The sequence below is a fragment of the Anolis carolinensis genome, chromosome 2 (genome assembly GCF_035594765.1).
Source record: "Anolis carolinensis isolate JA03-04 chromosome 2, rAnoCar3.1.pri, whole genome shotgun sequence".
Lineage (NCBI taxonomy): Eukaryota > Metazoa > Chordata > Lepidosauria > Squamata > Dactyloidae > Anolis > Anolis carolinensis.
In genome coordinates this window covers 217,161,086-217,174,310 of record NC_085842.1, presented here as the reverse complement: position 1 = coordinate 217,174,310, position 13,225 = coordinate 217,161,086, and the positions used below count along the sequence as shown (strand labels likewise).

General features: G+C 40.0%; 1 protein-coding gene across 1 annotated transcript; it reads left to right on the top strand.

Moving 5' to 3' along the window:
* Window positions 1-9,828: 9,828 nt before the first annotated feature.
* LOC103280407 (olfactory receptor 2A7) lies at window positions 9,829-11,719 on the top strand. Its single transcript, XM_008119315.3, has one exon. The coding sequence runs from the start codon at window positions 10,194-10,196 to the stop codon at window positions 11,151-11,153; it is 960 nt and encodes a 319-aa protein (XP_008117522.1). The 5' UTR covers window positions 9,829-10,193; the 3' UTR covers window positions 11,154-11,719.
* Window positions 11,720-13,225: the final 1,506 nt, after the last annotated feature.

Below are 13,225 nucleotides of genomic sequence, written 5' to 3'. Positions count from 1 at the left end.
TATTGCTTTAGAGCAGAGTTTCTCAAACTGTGCTCCTCCAGGTGTTTTGGACTTCAGCTCTCACAATCCCTAACAGCTGGCAAACTGGGAGGGATTTCTGGGAACTGAAGTCTAAAACACCTGGAGGAGCAGAGTTTGAGAAACACCGCTTTAGAGCTGTGGTTTTCAAAATGGCAGTTGCAGAGAAACAATGAGAGATATAATTGCTACTGCAATATTCATCTCCCTTTTGGAGCCACTGCCTTCAAGTGCTGTTTTTAAAATGTCAGTTGGTGCTTACCAGGAGAGATATCAGTGCTACTGCAATGTTCTTATCCACTTTGGAGTCATTGCCTTAGAGCTCCAGTTTTCAAAATGGCTGTCATTTTCAAATTGGCTGCTTTCAAAATGGCAGTTGATGCTTTCCAAGAGAGACATAATTGCTATTGTAATGTTTTTCTCCACATCAAAACCATTGCTTTCAAGCTTCTGTTTTCAAAGTGACAGTTACAGCTCACCAGGAGACATATAATGGCCTCTGTAATTGTTGTGGCTCAGCCATCATGGCCCAGGTTACATTGAGAGTTGGAGTCAGAAACAGATGAGGGGGAGGAATTTGAAGACATTCTTGCTCAGAACTCAGGCCCTATGGCCTTGCAGGTGCCGGATATCATAGATCTACTAATTGGCAAACATTCTGAATTCTCTCCAGCGTTAACCACACCAGATAGTACAGACTTGGAGGAGAATGGAAGTTTTAATCGGAGAGATTTTGTTACCAAAGATCGAAATAGAAAACAAGAACTGAGAAGGAGTCAAAGACTCGCTCTTAAACTAGATAATGATTAGTTTTCCCATGAGAACTTTCGGGGGCCCTGTACTCCCTAATTCTTACAGACTTGGGATTCTGTTAAAAGTACTCTGCACTGTATTTTCATTGGGGTGTCAACTTTGCCTTTCCTCGGAAGAGGTTCCAGTTTCCAGCTCCTTGCCTTGTCTTCTGAACCCGTGCTGAGTTTCCAGTTTCAGGAGAGCTGTGCCGAGCCGCTACTCCCGAGTAGACCTTGCCTTGTTACCGCAACTTCCTTGTTCCTGGATCGAGATTGACTCTGTTTTGTTTACATTGCTTCTTTGACTTTGCTACGGGACTTTTCAAGCGGATTTGCAGTGCTTTATTTTCCGCTATTGTTTCATGGACAAACTTTGATATTTAAGGGAAGCTATCGAGCTTCACTTGTGGATTACAAATTGGACATTGATAAGCTCTTTCTGAATTGCAATAGACTATATATTATGGACTATTTCTTACTTTGACTTTCCACCTTAAATGTGCATAGACATATATATTTACTCTGCTTCAATAAACAACATGTGTGTTATATTGGCTCCTGCCTGGTTTTCGAGTGCTCGCGCTGCCTTGGGGTGCAACAGTAATGTTCTCCACTTTGGAGGCATTGCCCAAGACCTCCGGTTTCCAAAAGGCTGCTGTTTTCAAAAAGGCAGTTGCAGCTTACTGGAAGAGATATCATTGCTACTGTAGTGAGGTTTCAGGATACCAGATTTCACTCCCACTCCCTTTTCTGGCCTTTTCTGCTATGTCCAAGAAATCCTTGCAAAGGTTTAGTGTGGGAAAGTACTTGGCAGCTGTGGATGAGGCTGAAAGGGGCTAGTGGAGGCACACACTTTCCTTCTTGCCCTACCACCTAGGGCCCTTCCACACAGCTATTTCATTTCACAGCAGAATGTGGATTTATGCGATCCAGTTTACTCTGGAGTATCTACACAAACACCACATGAACCGGGTGAAAAATGAAAGACAGTCCACATACTACATCTCTGAAATCACATTCTGATCCAGATTAAATGCCTCCCTCAAAACTCAGGAGTATATTTTGCTTTTGTTCTTACCTTCTGGCAAATAGCTTCACCAAGGGTAGCTGGAAACATTGATCTCCCAAAGCATGGAAACACTGATCTTACAGGGGAGCCTAATACATTCTGAGAAATGTAGTTAAGCGCAGGCATATGGCTTCTCCTCACTTCCCATTAAATTACTATAATGGGGAAACTTCAGGGGCTCCTATCTCCCTCATTTTAAAGCTATTGGGGTGAAACTTGCTACAATAGAGGAACACATTTATCACTCTTTGCCTATCAGCAGCTGTATTGACCTTTAGAAGCAGCCCAAGAACCACCCAAAAGGGATGAGGAGATTAAACACGCTACCCCAAAAGCAAGGGAAATGAAGGATTTAAAGCAGAAGACTCTATGGATAAATCCTTCATTTCTCTTGCTTTTGGAGTAGTGTTTTTAATCTTGTGGTCCCCTCTGGGGTAGTTCTTAGGCTGCATATCAAGGTCAATACAGCTGGTGCCTCTTGGTTCTCCGTCCAGTCCCTGTTTTCTGTCCCACTGATGCTCAGCACTTACTCTGAGCAGACTCTGGAAGGTGACTTTTTTTTGCGAAGGTCTGGATTTTCCAAAAACAAGCCTGAGTGGGAGAAAAAAGAATCCACTGTACCTTGACCACCAGCTCAGTCAGGAAAGGGAATGAGCAGCCCTGGACTGGCTCAGAACCTCATTGCTATGGTGACCGTATAAACACAAAGGCACCGGAATCCAGGGCAGTAACTGCCACTTTCTGTATCTATGCAAGCATGGTAGCTCTCCCATAAAATCTAAACCAGTTAAACAAATAATAAAAAAACCAATCCATACATACACATCTAACACATTTTACATATGCATCTGGGACATTGTACAAGGCCCTACGAAATCAATTCTCAAAGCTTGCCAGAGGAAAAAGAGCTTTACCCACTTGTAGAAAAAGTGGTTAACCCTCTGTTCAGAGTTGCTTTGAGGTTGTCATAATCACCCCCAAAAGGATATTTTGTATCAAATTAAACATAATTATCCCTGCCTATAAGGATCCCTTGGCTGTATTTTTCAGTCCTTTCAGTTCCATGAACAACACTTTCTTGTGGCTGCAGTCAAATGATGTCAAGAGTCAGCATGATTTGACTAGTAATTTTTTCACCATGTAGTTTATTATAGAAGTACAGTAGAGTCTCACTTATCCAAGACTCGCTTATCCAACGTTCTGGATTAACCAATAAAACTCTGCTCCAAATAAATGTCCCTAGAAATGTTTTGCAGCTGCCAATCTTATCCATGTTTCTTCAGAAGTAAATACAGTAGAGTCTCACTTATCCAACACTCGCTTATCCAACATTCTGGATTATCCAACACATTTTTGTAGTCAATGTTTTCAATATATCATGATATTTTGGTGCTAAATTTGTAAATACAGTAATTACTACATAGCATTACTGTGTATTGAACTACTTTTTCTGTCAAATTTGTTGTATAACATGATGTTTTGTTGCTTAATTTGTAAAATCATAACCTAATTTGATGTTTAATAGGCTTTTTCTTAATCTCTCCTTATTATCCAACATATTCGCTTATCCAATGTTCTGCTGGCCCATTTATGTTGGATAAGTGAGACTCTACTGTATTGAGATAACTACCATATTTATTCAAATGTAATACTTACCTTTTTTTGATAAATTACCTCTCCAAAATTAAGGTGCGCATTAGGTAATCTTAGTGGTGAATCAAAACTGAAGGGGAAGCTGCTTCAGGAGTTCCTGGGGCCCCTTCCACACAGCTGTATAAAATCAAAATTGAATTGGATTATATGACCGTGTGGACTCAGATAACCTAGTTCAAGGCAGATATTTTGGATAATCTGCACTGATATTCTGGGTTATATGTCTGTATGGAAGGACCCTAGAGCTCCTCTTCGAGGGACACCATCTCTCATTTAATGGCCCCAGCTTAATGGTGCGGGATCTTGGGATTTATAGTTTTGTGAGGCATCAGTAGTCTTTGGCAGAGAAGGCTGAAGACATTGTAAAACTATAATCCCCTTTATTCCATAGCATTGAACCAAGTGGATTTATTCTACAGAATAAATGCATCCAAGGTTTTCTTTTCCATTGCTGGAAGCTTTCGTCTTCTAAGTTTCAAAGTGTGCACTTTTTACTACTGCATTCAGAAGCAAATACGTTTTTGGGTTTTAGGGTTTTAAAAAGTGAAGTCACACCAGATTCAACTTTGGCGCACTAGAATCTTGTAAATGTGGTATATGGGGAATGGGGGTGGGTGGGTTGTTAATTTGTATATTCTTCACAGAGAGAATGAATACGAAGCAGCAAGTGTTTTGTACTCAGCAAACAATATTTCAAAAATGGCCTTTGAGACAAAATCTCTGAGGAATCTTTTGGAGAAAAACTCAGCTTTAGACAAAGACTGTGAATAGAATGGGTTTACACAGCTTCTGTCACTCCTTTCCCTGGAACACCCTGTGAGTTGCCAGAGGAGCACCACAAACAAAAAGTTGTTCAGCCAGGAGAGAAACCATCCAGGTAACAATCTTTGTGTAGGGCCAGCCGCCAGGATATGAAAATATGGACAGTATGATGGCCTGTTTTTGTTGTTGTTTTGTGCATGAAATGCAGCAAGGAAGAGAGAGGCAGCCAGCATTTCTCATCTGGAAATCCAAAATCCAAAATATTCCAAATCTGAAACTGCTCACATGGGTGGCTGAGATAGTAACAATATTGTTTTCTGACAATTCAGTGTATATTTCAAGTCATTAATGCCTTATAGGATGACAGTACTGGGGAATTTTACTAGCCAGCCCACTTTGACCATCAACTTAGTACTGAAGCCAGGCTTGGTTTGGGGCCGCTGGCTTCTCTGCTGACGCTCAACTTTTGACTCTGTTCCTCCTGAGCTTTAGTGGGGACTTTTCTTTTTGTTTTTATTTTATTTTCAGATTTTTAATTTTTTTTTATTATTCTTTTTATTTTTTATTATTATCATTGTGTGTGGTTGGAGACTTTGCTTAATTTTCTCACTGGCTGTTGTTTATACCTGATGATTGAGCTTAGTGAAATATACTATTTAGTTATATTGTGTTTATTTAAATTCAATTATGTATTATTTTTTTATTGAGTTTTATACGTTTAATTTGAGATTGTTTCACCCACTGTTTTGATTTGATTTATCATTGTCTGTTTTTGGCATTGAATATTTGCCATTTTGTTACTTTTGTTGGAAACTGTCCTGAGTCCCCTTGAGGAGATAGGGCGGGGTACAAATAAAGCATCATCATCATCATCATCATCATCATCAATTTTGTTTCATGCACAACATTTTTTGAAATATTGTGTATAAAATTACTTTTAGGTTATGTGTGCGAAGTGTGTTTGGCACATCCTTTTTATGACAGGAAGCAATACAGATCTCTTGGCCACCCTCTCTCAAAATATAGTTAGTATCAGCTCTAGCAACCTGGAAGAACTTTTATTATAGTTAATATAAAGAGCATCTTTGTCATGTGTGTCTCTTTATATGTGCAATCCACATGCCCGTGGCAGTAAGTGCTCCTAGCTTCAATAAAACTCTGCTCCAAATAAATGTCCCTAGAAATGTTTTGCAGCTGCCAATCTTATCCATGTTTCTTCAGAAGTAGAGTCTCACTTATCCAACACTCGCTTATCCAACATTCTGGATTATCCAACACATTTTTGTAGTCAATGTTTTCAATATATCATGATATTTTGGTGCTAAATTTGTAAATACAGTAATTACTACATAGCATTACTGTGTATTGAACTACTTTTTCTGTCAAATTTGTTGTATAACATAATGTTTTGGGGCTTAATTTGTAAAATCATAACCTAATTTGATGTTTAATAGGCTTTTCCTTAATCTCTCTTTATTATCCAACATATTCGCTTATCCAACGTTCTGCCGGCCCATTTATGTTGGATAAGTGAGATTCTACTGTAATACTGAGTTCTTTGTTAACAACATCTGAGAAAGTAGGCATCCCTTTATTTGCAAGAACCTGGGTTTGCAGCATGATCCACTGCCTTGTCGTATATTGTGTATTAGTTGACCTCATTTATGAGTTGGGACCAAAATTAGACATTTGATAGGACACATGGATTAGTCAAGGATCATCCTGCAGAGAAAGGAACACACCAGTGCCTCCTCAGGAGACTAGTCACCACTGGCTACTGTGGTCACCATTTCCCTGCATTTAAAAAGGCAGTATGGTAGAGAGAATAGAGGGGGTCAGTGCTTCTTCTAGGTCAGTGGTTCTCAACGTGTGGGTCCCCAGGTGTTTTGGCCTACATCTTCAGAAATCCCAGCCAGTTTACCAGCTGTTAGGATTTCTTGGAACTGAAGACCAAAACATCTGGGGACCCACAGGTTGAGAACCACTATTCTAGTTTGTCCTGTGAATGACTAATCTCTTGTCTTTCACCACTCTATTCAGGGATGGCTCATTTTTTATAAGAGTTACATTGGCCTGTGGCTAAATCTGCATTTTTTGGGGGTGCGTCAATTTTTGGTAAAAATTGCTAGACTTGAGTATACAGTACTTACTATACTTTATCCTTACTACAATGCAGTCTGAGCCCTGCCACATGCACAATAGAGTACCTTCTTAAAGCGACATCAGCAACACTTGAAGTGGCCAACTTCTGGTCAAAGGAAATCTAGTATAATGCCAAGTTTTTAACTTTGTTTGTGGTTTTTTTATACATTATAGCTGTATTATTTATTTATTTATTTATTTATTAGCGACATTTATATCCCGCCCTTCTCACCCCAAAGGGGACTCAGGGCAGTTTACAAGAATATATACATACAATATATTATATTATACAACTATATTGCAATATTATTAGTAATACTGCATGTAATATAAATATACCATTATAATACCGTGTTTCCCCGAAAATAAGACAGTGTCTTATATTAATTTTCGCTCCCAAAGATGCTCTAGGTCTTATTTTCAGGGGATGTCTTATTTTTCCATGAAGAAGAATTCACATTTATTGTTGAACAAAAAAATGAACATTTATTATATACTGTGCAGTAGTTGTCATCACAAACCAGCATAACCAGACAAACTGTGAATCCTATCAATAATTTCTTGTTACTACCATTATTTCCATGTACAATACTCTATGGTAGGCACATTTACCGATCCTGTATGCTCTGGTGTTCTGTTCGTTGGGCATGCTTCGAAACAAAAAATTGGCTAGGTCTTACTTTCGGGGGAGGCCTTATATTTAGCAATTCAGCAAAACCTCTACTAGGTCTTATTTTCTGGGGATGTCTTATTTTAGGGGAAACAGGGTAGTGAATTATAATTATTATTACATTATATTACATCATAATATTATTATTAATATTACATGTATATACAATATATTATAATATAAGTATAGTATAATATTACTATATTTTATTATATCATTAAATTGATACAGAAGACATGGTGGAAAGATGTCTTCCTTCTTTATTCTGCTCCAGAATGGCAGTATTCTCAATTTGCTTCTGATACAATAAACAAACAAACAAACAAACAAACAAATATTTTATCCGTTTTTAGGGCCCTTCTACACTGTCATATACTCCATAATATCAAAGCAGATAATCTGCATTTGATACAGGTCTAGAAGGAGCCTAAATCTTTCTAACATGTGCCATTTAAATGTGGTTGCATATTACCAAAATATTAATTAAAATTACATTTTCCTATCCCTTTTGCCATCTCTCTAGAGACAGAGCCTTCCAAAACTTTGTTTCAAGCAGTGTTTGCTTTTGTCTCATCAGTGTTCTTTGTTCTGTTTTACTTTCTAATGTTCATACAGCATAGATAATGACCAAATTGTGTTTGCCAGGTTGTACTTGAATTGGCAAAGTCTTTTCAATAAATCCTCTCAATCAATTTGATTGACATTTAATAGATAGAAAAATGATATATTCTTGTTGAATTCACTGGTGCCAGAAGGGGAGATGGCTGCAGGTTTACATAATGTCAGCTCAAACAGGCCTCAGAGTATCATCCACATTTGAAATCTTGATCCCATAGATCACTTCAGCATTGAGTCTCCTGTATGTGTTTGGAAAGCAGCTGCCTGCAGGACTTTGTGCTGAAGATAAAAAAGATGGACTCACTGGGGTTGTGCAAATCATGTCAAAATAAAAAAACAAATATATTGGTTTCAGTTGGTGGCTTCCTTGGGGTGGTAAATTCACTCCAGCGATGCCCAGGTTAGGTAATTTGTAACACTGTTTTTGAATTTTTGAACGGCCTCATTAGAAAATACGCAACTATGTGTTGTCGAAGGCTTTCATGGCCGGGATCACAGGGTTGTTGTATGTGTTCCTGGCTGTATGGCCATGTTCTAGAAGTATTCTCTCCTGACATTTCGCCCACATCTATGGCAAGCATCCTCAGAGGTTGTGAGGTACCTCACAACTTCTGAGGATGCCTGCCATAGATGTGGGCGAAACATCAGGAGAGAGTGCTTCTGGAATATGGCCATACAGCACGGGAAGCTCACAACAACCCTGAGAATATCTGCTTGCCAGGAGGGACAAAGGCCCCATGTATACTTCTTCTGGCCATACAGCCCGGAAAACATACAACAAATATGTAACTATATGGGTAAATTACCACTCCCATTGTTTCAGGTCCTCCCACCCCTCCAAATCTCAACAATACTTAAAGGTGGTAATGCCAAGTTTGGCCCAGATCCATTGTTGGTGAGTTTCGGAGTGCTATATGATTGTGGGTGAACTATAATTCCCATCGCCCAGAGTCAGTTCCACAGTCAGGGATATAAGGCAATGTGGACTCAGATAACCCAGTTCAAAGCAGATATTGTGAGTTATTCTGGCTTGATATTCTGGGTTATATGGCCGTGAGGAAGGGTCCAGAAACAACACTTTATCTTGACCTCTCAAACAGGGATTGTGATATGTAGAATGCAGATGTTTTAAAGCCCATGAAGTTCCTACATTAGCTACACCACCAACCTGGTTTTAAAATTTAGCTAGAAATCCTTATTTTATAAGATTTACTGTGTCACTGCACCATCAGTGGGGCCATTGTGGTGGAATATGTTTTCCCCTGTGGTTTGGAAGATATAATGGCCCCCAGCCCCAGAAGGCTCACAACCCTTCTCTATATAAAACCAGAGTGGATAACTCACTGGTTGTACAACGTTGTACAACTCACTACATGTACAACGAGCCCTTTATATGCAGCCCTTTAACTCTTTTTTGCAGTCCTGGGTGGTGCAATGGGTGTTGGCAGGACTGTTGACCTTGAGGTCAGAGGTTCGAATCTGGGGAGAGCAGGGGAGCCGTCTGCAAGGATGTTGCCCTGGGTGGCGCACTGGCTTAAACCCTTGTGCTGTCAGGACTATTGACTGACAGGTCGGCAGTTAGAATCCGGTCGGCAGTTAGAATCCGGGGAGAGTGGGTGACCTCCTTCTGTCAGCTCCAGCTCCCCAAGCGGGGACATGAGAAAAGCCACCCACAAGGATGGTAAAAGATCAAACATTTGGGCGTCCCCTGGGCAACATACTTGCAGGCGGCCAATCCTCTCACACCAGAAACAACTTGCAGTTTCTCAAGACGCTCCTGACATGAACAAAAACCTCTTTTTGAGTCAGCCACCCTCAGCAATCACAGCTGAAACTAGTCAAAGCATCTCTCAAAACTGCCAAGTAAAGCATCTCCATATTTTGAAAATTGTAAAATATTGTGTACTGTGACTAATAGGATCTTTGTTGTCCTATTTTACCATGGGCAGCTGCTGCAGTGATAGCAAATGTGATGCTTACCACTGAAATATGAAGCAGTAAAATCCTCCACACAATATCTCAAAAGTATGGAAAACTTCACATCTATGTGGCTGGCAAACTTCTTCCTGCATAATGTCCATTTGCCTCACCTTGGATGCCCCATTTGCCCCATGTGGCCAGCATGACATTTACAAAAAATCCCCAATTTTCATTTGCAATATATAAAGACTTTCTTCTACTTGGGAAATGTGGTCTGGGTTTCATATAAATGTTGCATAATGCTAAAACTGTAGTCTGGCTTTGGCAATATTGCACTGAATGAGGAGGCTTCAGGAATGCAGTAGGGGCTTCAGCATCGCATTCAAGATCAGCCAGTTGGGCTCCATTCATTCTTTCATATACCCCTGTTTGAATTGAAGAGAGGGAATTGTGTCTGTAAGTATGACCAGTACGTTTCATGCTGCACGTCTGAATCAAGGCATTGTGAAATCTTTTTTTTTCTACCCAGAAATGAGACAGGAGAGGCGTCATGACCAATGAAACATTTGTGACTGAATTCCTCCTGCTTGGACCCTCCGGGAGCCTGACGATCCGACTCTTGCTGTTTGGACTTTTCTCTACAGCTTATGCCATCACTCTAGCAGGCAATGCCATTATATTGATGCTCATCTGCCTGGACTCACGACTGCACACACCCATGTATTTCTTCCTGAGCAACCTTGCCTGTGTGGACATTTGCTACACTTCCAGCACAGTCCCTCAGATGTTGGTTAACCTCCAGAATCCAAGCAAACCCATCTCACTGGCTAGCTGTGCTGTACAAATGTATGTCTTCCTGATCTTAGCCACAACTGAATGTTTCCTCCTTGCAGTAATGGCATATGATAGGTATGTAGCTGTATGTCATCCACTACACTACACATCTATCATGAACAAGCAACTGTGCATTTACCTGGCTGCAGCCTCTTGGACAAGTGGACTTATCTTGCCAGTAGCACACATGGTCCTTACCTGGCAGTTACCATTCTGTGGACCCAATTTAATTGATCATTTTTTCTGTGAGATCCCAGCATTACTGAAACTGGCATGCACTGACACCTACATTGTCGAGAAGGTCACTTCTGTGGGATGCATTTTCACATTACTCATCCCCATTGCCTTCATCATCATGACTTACATTTGCATTATTTCCTCCATTTTAAAAATCCAATCTGTACAAGGTCGGCATAAAGCTTTCTCCACATGTGCCTCCCACATGACTGTGGTGGTTCTTTTCTATGGTACTGCCATATATATGTACATGAGACCTGAATCTAGCCATTCCTCAGGCCAGGATAAAATAATCTCTCTCTTCTATAGCATTGTCATTCCTTTATTCAACCCCGTAATATACAGCTTGAAGAACAAGGATGTGAAAGGGGCTTGGATTAAAATTCTCCAGAGATGCCAACATCTTCCCAATTGCGGCCCATCAATTCCAGTGCTGTAACCTCTTTCTAATGGTGTGTCTATTATATTGTAGATCAGTGGTTCTCAACCTGCGGATCCCCAGATATTTTGGCCTTCAACTCCCAGAAACATCTGGGGACTCATAGACTGAGAACCACTGTTGTAGATGCATTTATGGGTGCATCTACTACATTGTAAAAGTAATGCAGTTTATAACCCCTTTAACTACCATGGATCAATGCTACCTAATCACGGGAATTGTAGGTTTTCAAAGTCTGTAGCTTTCTCTGTCAAGTGTGTTGGTGCCTAACCAAAACTACATGTCCCAAGAACAGATAGCATTGAACCACGGCAGTTAAAGTGGTGTCAAATTACATTAATTCTGCAATGCTGATGCACCCCAGGTTCCAGGGAAGCACTCAGCTATATTTCACCTAGCACTTACCGGAGAGTATCAATTATACTATGTAACAAAATTTGAAACATTTTCTGTTCGTAGTTTGAAAGTGTTATTTCCTGTTTAATTGTGTGGTACTTAATTTGAAAGTAATTGTTATACTCCAGAAACTTCATTTTTGTGGCTGCCACAAACAATGTTGAATTGGTTGAGACTCTGTGAGATATTCATTGAAAAACTATAGCAAAATGTGCTGCAGGATGACCTGCAAAAATAAAGGTTTTTTTTGCAGTGTAATAAACTTTCCCCATGTTTTTTATGATAGAGATAAGGTAAAGGATTTTCCCTGACATTAAATCTAGTCATGTTCGACTCTGGGGGTTGGTGCTCATCTCCATTTCTAAGCCAAAGAGCCGGCGTTTTAAAGAAGTGTTATGGTTTGCCTCTGAATTTCAGTGAAAGACAGAGCAACTCATCTGAAACAAGAATTCCAAGGTGCTTTGACTTTCTGCAATCTGCTACTCAATTCTGGCAGCACAACACTATTATACATGATTTTTTTCATGTCAGGAGCGACTTAAAAAACTGCAAGTCGCTTCTGGTGTGAGAGAATTGGCCATCTGCAAGGATATTGCCCAGGGGACACCCAGATGTTTTGATGTTTTTACCATTTTGTGGGAGGTTTTTTTCATGTCCCCACATGGCGAGCTAGAGCTGATAGAAGGAACTCATCCACGCTCTCCTCGGATTGGATACCAATAAAATTACATTAATTGAGGTATCAGTAGGTCCAGAGCCGGCACTAGGTATTTTTCAAGTGTCGGCGAACAGAATTTTGGTGCCCCCCCCCAAAGCCAATCACTGAAAAATAAAAGCGTTGGATAAGTGAAAATGTTGGATAATAAGGAAGGATTAAGGAAACGCCTATTAAACACCAAATTACATTAAGATTTTACAAATTAAGCACCAAAACATCATGTTTTACAAGAAATAAACAGAAAAAGCAGTCTCGGCTGCACCTCCGTATGTAATTCGCCTCATCGTTGGACCGGCTCTGAGTAGGTCAAATGTTTTTGAATATTTACATGAAACTGTAATTTAAAATAAAACTGTCCAACTCTGATTACCTATATACTTGAGTATAAGCTGACCTGAATATAAACTGGCTAGGATCCTCATCCTCACTCAAGTATAAGATGAGTGGAGGTTTTCCAGCCCTAATAAAAGGCTGAGAAATTTGTCTTATACTTGAGTATATGCGGTATATGCAAAAGTATCTTATAGTTGCTTAGAGAATGAGAAAAGGAAGTTGGTAGCATAAGTGCTTGTAGACTTGGGGGGGGGGGGGGGGCTTCCAGACAGTGCGGATTCATATAATCCAGTTTAAAGCAGAAAACCTAGGATCAGATCCTGAGATATAGGAAGGGCCCAAGGTTGCATATACATGGTTGAATGGATGTAGTTTGATACCTCTTTAACTGTCATGGTTCAGTGCTATAGGATTCTGCAAACAATATTTTGGTGAGGCAGAGAAGGCTAAAACTAACTCCCATTATTCCATAGCATAGAACTATGGCAGTTAAAGTGGTGTCAAACTGAAATCATTCTTGGCTTGGACTTGTAGGACATTTAAATATGTTGAAAATTGAGACTCTTCCAGGAAGTACATATTCTAACTTCACCATTTTTCCCCCCATGAGACAATTCTATGTGTG